A 13,130-nucleotide genomic window follows, 5' to 3' on the forward strand; every position below is an offset into this window, starting at 1 on the left:
CCAACCAGAGTGTAGTTTTGGGTTTTCGTTTTGTTTTGTTTTGTTTTGTTTTAAGATGATTCTATTAACAGGATAAACTCCCAGGTCCCTTTCTTTATATGGAGAGCTCAGCTCCAATTCCTTAAGAGGCCTGCAGTCTTAACATCATACCCCACTCAAGTATTTCAGACACAGACATTAGACAGACATGCGGTTCAGATAGTCCATGAACTTATAGTTAAGCTTTACTTCCCATTAACCACTCTGGTTTTCAGGTTATCTCTTCAGACGCAGAAGCTGAAGACCTTTCTTGCATTCAAAAGCTGCAATGTATCTGTTTGCTTTTGAAATTACAAGGTGTAATCTACATTTGTTTGGAATATGTCTGATTGGGTGGTTTTCTGTGTCAAACCAGACTACCACAAAGATGAAAGACCATATGGTTTATACTTTTATGTTTGAAGGGTATATTTATCTATTTCATTCCTCATAACACTGAGATAGACATTACTTTCGTTCCACAAATGAGAAAATCGAGGCTCAGAGAGATCAGGGAACAGTCTAGGGTCTCGGAGGCAGGAAGTGGTGAACCTAGGATTCATCTTTATGTCTCTCTGGCTGTTTGTTGCTTGGAGATAGGCAGAGATATGGGATACTGGATAAGTTACTTTCTTCTATGATATTAAAAAACATATTAAAACAAAATACTACCAAAAACAACGGAATCTTGATTAAAGAATCCCTGAAAATACAACACAGCTTTTCATAATATTAGTCTGTGTGGTAGCAAGTGTGCGGAGCCCCAGGACAATGGGGAAGAGTCTGGAGACCCACACATATTTCCTGAGCAATTTTTGATAGTAAGTCTGAGAGTGAAATGAGTCAACACAGCCTTTGAAAAGAAGAATAAAAATATCTGATATTGTTATGTGATTTTGCAGCTTCTAAAATACTTTCACATATTTTCCCTCTTTTTGAAGCAAATGTATATTTAAGATGATCATCACTATCAAATCTACTGATCTTGTAAATATCGTATTAGGTCTTCCAAAACAATCTAAAAATAATGAAACAAATGCTTCTCATTTGAGGAATAATTTCATAGTTTGTTTTTGGATAATATTGAAGAGTTCTAAATACCTAGGAAAAGCAATTATTTCACAGAGAAATAAAAAATAAATCTGCAGAAGCCATCTATAATGCGGATATAGACAAACTTATAAAACACAAAAGAAAATAAAAATAGATGTTCATTGATAAAACATCTAAAGCATTCTAAATTTCATGAACATAACAAGGCACCGATCTGAAAATATTTAATGGAATGCTATCGATTCTTTTATTTTAAAATGCTGTGAGCATCTACTATCTGCTGAGCACTATTCTAGGAGCCAGGAATATAACAGTTAAAGAGAGACAAAAATGCCAGCCTTATGGAGCCTACATTCAAGTGCTGCCACCTTAGACACCCTCTTACCTGACCCCATCTGTGAACGCCGTGTTGATTATTAGTAACGAACATTTCATTTTTAAGAAGAAAAAAACGTATGAAAGCAAATTATCTTTTTTCTTAAATTGAATTTATCAGGGTGACACTGGTTCACAAAACCACACAGGTTGCAAGGGTACAATTCAACAAAACATCATCTGCACACTGCATCATTCGCCCATCGCCCAAAGCAAAGTCTCTTTCCACCCCCGTTTATCTCCCCTTGGCCACACTCCACCTACCTGGACCCCTCCTTCCCTCTGCCTACCACCACACTGTTGTCTGTATCTATGTGTTATGTATATATGCTTTTTATTTAATCCCTTCACCTTCTTTCATACAGCCCCCCAACCTCCCTCCCCTGTGATGGAACTCATTTCAGTCAGTTCCATGTAACCAGGCCTCCATTTCTATTTAGTTCATCAGTTTAGTCTTTCTGTTTATACTTCCCCTTTAACAATTATGTTTAATGAGAAGGTACCAGGTTTTTTTTTTAATTTATTTGGATAGTTCCTATAACTGTAAATGTGAATTTTGCACTGCCTATTTAGAACTGCAATCTTAAAAAAACAACTTAGTCACCAGTTTTGAATTTTGTGTTAAGAACATCTGGAGGAAGCACAGCTGTGAGCATCCAATGCTTCAGAAATTTCAGTGACCAGGATTAAAAGCCATGGAAACAATAAAATTCAGCAAGGACTCAGCTAACTCACATAATATGTTATAAAAAGTGAGCAGGCCAACATGATCACAAAACAAGAAATTTTTCTCAGATAGGCAGCTGCCAAGAAAGCATCTCTTTAACACTCTTTGTGGGTAGATGAAAATGTAAGTAAGGAAAGAAGATTCTCTCTTGTGGATCCTTATGTATAAGGAACCAAAACCTGTGCATATCTTACATTTGTGTCTGAGCTCTGAAGACACACAGCCTTAGCATCTCTTTAGGTTTCTTGATGGTTTCAAATCATGGACCCAGTTTATTACTTTTATTAAAAATCCTTTTTCCACAAGCCTTGTCACATAAAATCTTTAGTGGTAAGCAAATATCAATGTTTATGACAAATATAAGTGGATATAATTATGTGATACTAAAGAATTACTAAAATTTAATTTACTCTTCAATGAAATTTAAACTATTCCAGAGATGGGTAATTTAAGTTTCTTACTGCTGACTGCAATTCTTATAAAAGTCACATAATAGTCATCGATCATTAACCCACTTTGTGACTTGATCCTGTGATATTACTCCCTATAATGCTAAAGTGATGATTGACCACAAGATAATTAGACCCAAAACATTCATTAGATAAAACATTGCTAATGAAAAAGAAATCAGTGAGTTTAGTGTGTGGGAGATTAGAAAGAACCCCACATCCTTTTAATTTCACTCAAATGAAAAGAGAAAAAAATTATCCAAATTGAAGGCTGCAGCAATCGAAAAGTTGTACAAAAAACAGGATGAGGTATAGGGAGGAAATCCATTTTCATGTTTCAATTATTTAATGGTTTCAATGTTCTTAATCTTATTATTGTCTATCTATAAAGTGCCAAACCAAATTATATTTATTTAATAAGCCTTAACTAAACATGGAAATAATGCTACATTATTTGGTTTTATTTTTTCCCCTGAAATTTAAACAAAAAAATAAAAATGAATAATGAAAGTACAAAACATATGTGAGATTTAAAACTTTATTTGAAATCTTTGAAAAATAAAATGACCGTAAACAGTGAATTGTAAAATTTTCCATTTGAAAGCTTGTTTAGTACAGGAAGTCAACCCACCAAATAATACAGATGTTTGATATCACACTTTTCACACTAAATTCCATTAGCTGGAAATAAATGGTAGAATATAATGCATTAAATGTGAATGCCAACAAGAAATATGAAACTGGATTTTCACTTTACAATACACTAACTCTAAAATGAGTGATTCACTTTCTTTTTTTCCTAACCAGTTTTATGTATTTGAGGCAACCTTTCATCTTCACTTCCAAAAAGTATCCATTAAGCATGTACGCTCTAAGTACTAGTCAAGATACTCATACAGAGCAGTTGACAAATCAAGTGTGTTTCCTGCTCTGAATGGACCCAGTCTAGTGAAATAACATTCGTATTAATAATGTTAAAAGCAACTGCAAGCACATTTTGTATGGCATAAACAAAATGTTTCATTAATGTAAAGTTAACTTTAATTTCTGGTTAAATTAAGATTGAAGTGTTAATAAAATCACTCTTTTTCTTCCCAATAACAAAATAATTAGCATATAATTATTGTTCTTTGTCTTGGTGAATGAGAGTTACTGATTGGATTAAAATGTAATCTTTTCCTTTGATTTAAGGCTATTAAAGTACCTCAGGGTCCTGTGTTTGACCATAATTCCTCATTATATAGAATGAGCCATGTGTCAGTTAGAAATATTTAAGTTATAAACACAGCATTCCTCACATAAAAGCAACCATTTCCCCAGAGCATGCCTTCTGGACTGTGCTGTTGGAATTGATCTTCTCCGCAGATGACTGGAATTAACCTGCTCCATGGTCTTCAGTCCTGCACTCACTTCACCCTCAAACAGCGCTGCTGTCTCCTGGGTCCACCTTCACCAGCACACACAGAGCGAACCTGACAAATTCTCCTCCCCTCCTGCACTACAACCACCGACCAACACCTGATGTTTCTTACGTGAAAATTTACATCTTAAAGAGATACCGTAACAGGTACTCAAACATTACTCTTAAAATTTCTTTATTTTATAACGATCCTTATATCAGCATTCCTTGCAATCTATCATAAAAGACACACATACACACACAAAGAAAATTTGCAAGTATAAATTCAGTCTCTTCAGTATTATTCAGTCTATAATAGCTTTTTAAAATTTATTGAATTTACTGGGGTGACAAGGGTTAATAAATTTATATAGGTTTCAGGTGTACAATTCTATAATACCTCATCTGTACATTGTAGTGTGTGTTCACCACCCCAAGTCAAGTCTCCTTCCATCACCATTTATCCCCCACATACCCTCTTCTACCAACCCTCGACCTCACTTCCACTCTGGGGATCACCAAGCTGTTGTCTGTGTCTATGAGGGTTTTTGTTTAATCCTCTCACCTTTTTCACCCAGCCCCCCAACCCCTCTCCCTCTAATAACTGTCAGTGTGTTCTCTACCTATAAATCTGTTTTTATTTTGTTTGTTAGTATATTTTGTTCATTAGATTCCACATGTCGGTGGAATCATATGGTACTTGTCTTTCTCTGACTGGTTTATTTCACTTAGCATAATGTCCTCCAGGTCTATCTATGCAGTGGCAAAGGGTCCTTTTTAACCATGGAGAAGTATTCCATTGAGTAAATGCACCACAGCTCTTTTTCCCACTCATCTACTACAAATCAGCAAACGAGTTGGTTGCATTGCTGGTGGGAATGCAGCCTGGTGCAGCTACTGTGGAAAGCAGTATTGACTTAACCTCAAAAAATTAAAAATGGAATGTCTTATGACGCAGCGATTCCACTTCTGGGAATTTATCCAAAGGAACTCAAAACACTAATTTGAAAGAATAGATGTACCCCTATGTTCACTGCATATTATTTACAATAGCCAAGATTTGGAGTCAGCCCAAATGTCCATCAGTACATGAGTGGATAAAAAAAAGTGTTGTGGTATAACAATTTTAACATTCAACAACGAAACAAAATTTCAGAACTCATGTAATTTTTTAAAAAAGATTTTATCAATTTACCTTTAGAGAGAGGGGAAGGGAGGGAGGAAGAAACATCAATGTGTGGTTGCTTCTCATGCACCCATGCTGGGCCCTGGCCCGCAAGCCAGGCATGTGCCCTGGGAAGCAAACAGCCAATCCTTTGGGTCATAGGCCAGCACTCAGTCTACTGAGCCACACCAGCCAGGGCCAGAACTTATGTAATTTTAAAAGATGATATACTGTAGTAATATCAAATGTTAGAGAAATATTTCAGAAGTTGATAGAAGATACAAATAGTATTTAAATCAACATGACAAAATTATTTTACCTAAAATATACTCACAACTATAGAAATGACTGTTGCATAGCTATAGAAACAGCTATTTGAATCTTTTGATAAAATACTTTAGAAAAACATTAAAAGTTTGCTATATGAGCAAAACATAATTCTAGAGTTTTGACTTTATACCTGCCATGATCCACATATTATTTCAGGGCCATTAGCCTTTTTAAAAAGATTATCAGCAAATAAAAATAGTCAAAAGTCTATTTTATGAAATAATTACCAAAATCTCATATATAGGTTTGAACCTTGAATTAGAAGTTTTAGGCTTGAGTTCTGTTTGGTTTTGTTACAAATGTGGTACATGTTCATAAGAAAATAATTGAAACAACATAAGTATATAAAATGAATAGCACAACTACACTATCGTCCAAGCCAACACAAACATTTGATCCAGCCAACCCCCTCCGCTGATGCCTAATATTTCCCTGAGATCCTCAGAAAACATACATTAAAAAATAGTATTTATGTTTTGTATAAAGAGGTCACTTACAAAGTCAAACCAAGTCCAAGTACTAAGGCTCCAATGGTAACCAGAATTTGCAGGAGCACATGCTTATTTCTCTATCTTCTAATACTAATTATAGAAAATGGCATTAAATATTACAAATTTATATATAACTAGACATCAACAAATAAAAGCAATTACATTAATTTTACCCAATATCTGTTAAAGAAGCACTTTAATTTGAAGTATCAGTGAGAACTGGAGAACAGCAAGTTACTGAAATTTTGCTTTAACATTACCTGCCCCGGTCCATGCTGACTGGCCATCAGTAAGTGTAATCACGAAACCAGATCCTAGTGTTTTCTCCCAAGTGACTTGTAGAAAATGAATTACATCAGGTTCAGAAGCAAGGCTGATTCTGCTTATTTTTTTCTCCATCTCTGGTCACCTATTATAGAAGAATAAAATGAGTATTTTTGCAAGAAACTGTGATTATCAAACAGTGATGTTTTCTGTATTGGTCTCTCAGCTATAGCACCAAGAAAATAAGTTTTAAAAAACTATATTAGTTATCCAACCACCAAACTCAACAAATCCTAGTTCTGTTCAATACTGATTCACAATTTTTCTAGATGGGAAAAGCAGAGGCCCATAAATGGCAAATGATTTGCACAAATTATGTAGCTAAATAAAAATTACTATATTCAACAATATGACGAGTAAATTTTGTACAAGGTTCAATAAACTTTGTCTGGAGAAAGACTGTTCGAAATTAAAAAAAAAAAGAGAGAGAGTAAGCACAAAGACTAAGAAAAGAAAATCTCAGAACCTAAGAGTTCACAGTACCCAGTCATGCCTTCTCCAAGAAAAAAATTCTCAGACTCAGTGACAACTCATTCAGTCCACAGACACAGGAACTCCCTGTAATAGAAACATGTTACATCAAGGTATCACAGCCGAAAACCAATACAATTTTGTTTGCATTTTTTAAACTTTGTATTGAAGTATTATATACAAGGAGAAGTACACGTATCAAAAATACAACTTTATAACATAGAGCAAAGTCATGTAAGAAATACCTAAATCAAAAACATTACCACACAAGAACTCATCCTCATAATACCTCCCTTCCACTCACTATGTCCCCAAATAACCACTCTTCTCACTTCTAACAGAGATTGGAGTTTTAGTGTTTTTGTACTTTTATGTAAATATAACGGCACAGCATGTTTTATTTTCTCTCTGGCTTCTTTTGCTCAACATTATATTTGAGAAATTCATCGAAATTGTTTCTCAGAGTTGTAGATCATGCTAATGGTTGTATACTATTCCATTACATAGATAAAGTACAATTTATTTTTGCATGCTCCTAGTGATGGGCACTTGAGGACCCTCCAGGTTTTGACTGCTGCAAATAGTACTGCCATAAGCATTCTAGCAAATATCTACAGAGTATACACATATGCTCAGTTGTAGCACTACACGGCCAAAAGTTTTCTAAAACGTTTGTACCAATATATACTTGGAACATGAGAGTTTGCTCCACAGCCTTACAAACATTTCTCATCTTTTTAATTTTATCCATTTTGATAGTTATGTAGTATTACATTGTGGTTTGAATTATAATTCTTTAATGAGTAGTGATAGAGTACTTTTCATATATTTGTTGGGCGCTTGAATATCCTGTCTTGTGTAGTGTCTGCTCAGTTGTCTTTTTCTTACTGACGCTCTTATTGATTTGTCCTTTTTTTAATTTGTTCTTTCTTCTTAATTTGTTCTTTATATTTTCAATATTAACCCTTTTATAGAAATGTGTACTCTGAGTCCTTCTCCCACTCTGTAAGTTACTTTCTCCCTCTCATAATGGTATCTTTGGATGAAATGTCCTTAATTTTAATGAAGTTACAATTTATCAAAATATTTATGGTTATACTTTTTGTGCCCTGCTTAAGAACTCGTTGGACATGTAGATGTTCTCCTGTGGTTATCTGAAAGCATTATAAATTTTATCTCTCACATTTAGATCTACAACCCATCTGGAATTGATTTCTGTGCATTGTGTCCGGGAGAGATCAAGATATATTTTTTCCATGTATGTATCTAGTTGACCCAGTAATGTTTATTAAAGACTATCTTTTATATTCATGTGAACCGAACATATGTGTAAGGTTCAATATTGTTTCTTTGTTTCTACAGGGGTGCAATTTTATATTTTATAATTAGCTTGTCAAAGTTACATTGAATAGTGGTTCTGTGATCCAGCACATTTATAATCTCTCCCTGACCTTGCCACTTAAAAAATTGATAAACCTCCCTCCTAAGTATGAAAATCATGTATGTAAAATGTTATCAGGACAAGCTCAAGCATAGACTTCTGCGGCTTGTCATTAGAAACCAGCCTCTCATAGACATCAGTCACTACTCAGTAGGTACACTGTTGCTATCTCCGTTTAGGTCACAAGGATTCAGGAGAGTCCTTTGTGAAACCTTCCTACTCTACCAGTCTAGCAATACTATTTTTTTAAAGGGGGAATAAATTAACACTGAGACTTTTTCTCAGTGATCTACTCTCATTTCTAATGTTAAGGGTTTTTTTCTATGAATTCAAAAACCATTTCTTTTGGTAATTCACTCAAGAATCTTGCCCAGATTGTCCTCAAACTTACTAGACTATCATCTGACAAATATTTTGTAGTTCAAAGCAAAAAACTACCTTTTTCTAATATTGGAATGTGCACGTCATTAAAAGATGCATAAGCTGTAGAAGCTCAAAAACAAAACTAAAGAAATGCCCTAAAAGTTACAAATATGCAAAGAATAAACATTCTAAAAAGTCAAAACCAGGAAAAAGCTCAAACTTCAAAGATGGAAAACTACAGAGAATCATTCTTTAATCACATAGCATGAATCTCTTTATTAGATGATCCTAAAGAAGTGAACAGAATTTTTTTAACCTTTTATTTGTGGGTAAGAATGTAAATTTGCCTCAAATTTTTATGACCAATAAGCAAAAAATCCAGAAGTAAATTACTAATTGGCATTTCATTGACAACTGATTAAGTTTTAATAAGAGCGAAGCATTACATCAGAACTTTTGATTTCCTTTTTCAATTTAAAACTATTATGTTCTCATAAATAAAGCATTATATTGACAAAGCATATAGAAACAAAAACAACTCACTTTGTCAGCTCTTCACAAAACAAGGCGACTTGCTGCAGAGCTCTGTCTTTTGGGGGTGGGAAGAATGCTTAATGAAGAACGCTGGAGCTGTACTACCTCATTGCACAAGGCAGCTGAGAAACTCCCATCATGAAGAGAAAACTACCAAAAAATAAGAGCACAAGATAGCTCCAAATTGAAGAATTAGTAATAATTCTAATTGCCACCTAAAATTTACTCAGAAAAATATTTATTATGCTTCCCAGTAAAAGGCAGTTATAAACTAACCATACTTCAGTCATATCAACTAAACTTGTTGACATTTTTAAAATATGTAAATTTGTAGGGTTAAATTACATCATAATCAATAAAACAGAATTATTTTTAAATATTTCATTTAGTCCATTTTTTTCCTGCATCAATGCCATCTCTTCCTAGATGTGCTTAATTCTAAAATGCTTTATCCATTTGTGAATATTTCTTTTAGATAAAATAGTCAATATACTTAACACGCGGTAAATTACATGGTCTGTAATCCTTACATTTGAAAACGACTAGAAAATGTGTTACTGCTTTTCTATGCCAATCATTGAAAAACATATAGATAGGAGCTGACATAAATCTAAATAGGAGAGAGAGGGTAATAGAAACTACTTCTGAAGACCACATTTTGCCTCTACAAAATTTATATACAAACACACAAATATATATACACTTACACTGACTAGTTCTTCTCAAATGTGCCTCCCGAAACATGGCTATAGTTAGCAATTAATGTAACTCTGTGAAAGGAAAACACAGCACTTAAAATTACTACTCTAAAGCAGCAGTTGGTTTCACTGTTATTTTTTACCATGTTTGAAACAAATCACAAATTTTAAATTACAGAGACATATTAGTTTAAAATTCAATATTCCCAATGCTTGTCAGTAACTCATCCTACTCACAATTATACAAAGGGCTTTAATTTCAATAATCTTACAAAGATATTTAGGAATCAGATTAGTTTTAACAATAGCTTTGAATTATTAATATTTCAAATATTTTCCAATTTTCTGATTAAATCGAGGTACTCATCACAAAGACAAAATTATTTTACTTTAAAGACCTTACAGATTTGAAACCATGGATGCTACATGTGAGCCATGTTTAAGCACTTAGTATATTAATAGGCCAAATGTGACAACTCAGTTTTCTGTAAGTATTTTGGGTCTGAAATAGCCACAGGCATGTTTTCTTTGTACCAACTGAGTCTTAACTTCCTAATAATATACTATTTGAACCAGTTTTGAAAATGCATCATTCTTTTACTTACTGAGGTCACCCTCTCATCAAATATCCAATACAAAATATCTGAGAATCAACAGAAAGAGGAAAAAGGATAACTTGGAATGTCTTTTAAGATTCAGTAAGAACAAATCAACAACCTCTTTGCTTTTACCAGCCATGTAAATAGAAATAGTCAACCACAGTTGTTTTTATGTTTGTTTGGTCCCCGCCACCCCACACCCCAAGACTACTTGAAGAAAGGGGTCTTCAAGTAGTCCTCTTCAGAGGGACTGATTGATTGGGACCATAAAAAGGCACAGGTTTTGTTTTCTAAGGGCACTAAAGGTCCCACTAGTGTGAGCACCTCTCCCAGCCAGAGCCAAGGATCTAAGACAAGCCTGCAGGTGGAAACAGCTGGGTCCCACCCCAATTTGTACATCAGTAGCTTTATTGAGGCTCAGAACAGTTGAGAATTGAGAAGCTTATCTTTGGTACTTTGTGTCTTTGATACTTGGCTTCTCTCTTAGAAGAGAAATAAGTTGTTGGCTGGTATGCAATTGATGTGATCTACACTCTGAACAAATACCATTCACAGTTGCCTCTGAATAAACAAGACACTTTTTAAATTAGTTTACAAAGAATTTTGTATGCCCTTTTGGATGGTGATAAGCAGTGCAGAAGCCAACTCTCTTAGGTCAGCTCAAGTTAGTGACAACACTGTATCATTGATAACAGCATTTTGAACTTGAGCTTCTTTCATTTTCCTTTATAGTAAGTTATGTTTTCTTTTCAAGCTGCTTGGGCTGCAGGTGTTCAAACTTCTGCAGCTATGCCAAGGAGTTGTACTTACAGATCAGAAAGGGCTAAATGCATGTTTCCAATGAAGCAATTAAACTTAAGTGCCCCCTGGTTGAGAAAAGCAGGCTGACACCTAAAGTGAGTTTGGAATAAAGAAGAGCACACAGCACATGCTGTTAGTAGTCTGTATTAGATTCCTGATCATATTATTTTGTGTGACTTTATTTTTTTTTTAAGGAGAAAAAGAAAATGTAAATTGTAAGCCAAAATTGTGCTGATAAATCTATCACATGACAAAAATTCAAGGATAAGACCATATATAATTGCTAGATAAAAAGGAAAGAAAGGTTTAGAGGACAAACACTGATCTATTTACTTTTGATAAGACAAATATCATACAACAGTTTAGGAAAACTAAGTGTAAAGAACAGAACCATTTTCCTTTTTGTTTAGTATTTTTAGAAGCATTAACTATTCACATGTATCTTATTATTATAGTTCCCACATTGTAAATTTTTAAATAGTAATATATCCCTAGCATCTTCATTATTAATAGCATATTGAATTGCTGGTTGGTGTTAAGGTTTTTTTCAGAAATGACAACAAAAAAAATTTACCTTTAAAATTCCAAAGCAATTAAAACAAAAATATCAAGCTAATCTTCTATAAAAGAAATGCTTTCCTGAAATAATGTTTTCAAGTTAGTCATTTCTAAATTTTGTAAAGAATTTACAGGACAATTAAATACCTTTCTAATCATGTTAGAATCATATCCATTCTATTAATTTTGAAAATAAATGCAAGATGACCATCTGTCCAAGTTTAGCTGAGATTTTCCTGAGTTTCACACTGAAAACCTCATGTCCCAGGAAACCTCCCAACCCCAGGCAAACCAGAATGGTTGGTTACCCTAAGTAAGAATAAAATATAGTTAAGACTGTGGGTATAATCTTATTAAAAAACTTGTAACATACAGCTGATGATCAAAGAAGACATTATATTAATAATCTAATGCTTCAGAAATAAAGCATTAGAAATACAAAATAAGTCTAAAAAATAAGCCTTCTTTGGCATGGTCATAGTCCAATCTCAATTACCTCTTATGACCGTGGAATGCCAGCTGCTGCCATCCCAAATATCATGTTATTGCTCATTTCCTCTGCTAATCTTTTACAAACACCATTAATAATTATTAGTTTCAGTGATGTATTTAAATTTCACTTCCCATTCTTTCCTTTCTCTTACCCAATGAAGTATTTAAAAACAATAAAGTGGCCTGAGTAAATCTCTCACATAAAATCTAACACCTATGTTTCCAAAATGCCCTTAAAATTGGGCCAAAAGTTTCAAGACTATGACTTGTTTTGTATTCATCAAAGGACACCCTTCATTACAAATAACAAGGGCAGACGAATGAGAGTACACTTATCATTTTGGAAACTTTCACAAGAACACTCCAGTTCTAATTGCAGAGTTTCATGTGAGAATGACACTTAACAGAACTAAAGAGATAAGATAATACCTGAAATATAGCTTTACTAAGCAACAGCCTTTTTTCATTAAGAATTTAGTCATTATAATTTCTTAAGCCTCAAAATTTTGACACATCTCAAATTTTACTTTCAGAAGAGTGAAGATATTCCAATGAAACACCATCAGTTAACCTTATATAGTCTTTTCTACATGAAAAAAAAATATGCTGCTCTGGAACTGAATTTTAACTAAAAGCATTTGTGTGGAAAAGGAACAAGACTTGCACTGTACTTTGTCCTCATTCACAATCCCACCATTGACTTACAACCGCACCCATTTATCTCGCTATTTTCTAGTGGCAAACAAGGAAATGAATGATAATACTGGGGTACAAATGAGAGTTAGTCCTGAAAAGAAAGCTCAGAATCCTATAGCATGTCCTCAACTGGTGAAACTACCAAA

The 13,130-nt window shown here is 33.9% G+C and overlaps 1 protein-coding gene across 7 annotated transcripts in view; it reads right to left on the minus strand.

The window, feature by feature from the left end:
- Positions 1-13,130, minus strand: part of XRCC4 (X-ray repair cross complementing 4) — a 208,401-nt gene that overhangs the window by 180,822 nt on the left and 14,449 nt on the right. Inside the window, exons 2-5 of one of the 7 annotated variants that reach the window (XM_045197808.3) lie at positions 9,848-9,910; positions 9,150-9,290; positions 6,815-6,889; positions 6,268-6,416 (exon numbers count right to left, since the gene is read on the minus strand). In XM_045197808.3, the coding sequence (XP_045053743.2) occupies positions 6,268-6,406 (139 nt within the window). In that variant the 5' untranslated portion in view covers positions 6,407-6,416; positions 6,815-6,889; positions 9,150-9,290; positions 9,848-9,910. Of the gene's footprint in view, positions 1-6,267; positions 6,417-6,814; positions 6,890-9,149; positions 9,291-9,841; positions 9,911-13,130 lie in introns of all 7 variants that reach the window. The other 6 variants (XM_045197807.3, XM_045197810.3, XM_045197811.3 and 3 more) reach the window with 6 other exon arrangements.

This window comes from Desmodus rotundus, chromosome 1, assembly GCF_022682495.2.
Source record: "Desmodus rotundus isolate HL8 chromosome 1, HLdesRot8A.1, whole genome shotgun sequence".
NCBI classification, from domain to species: Eukaryota; Metazoa; Chordata; class Mammalia; order Chiroptera; family Phyllostomidae; genus Desmodus; species Desmodus rotundus.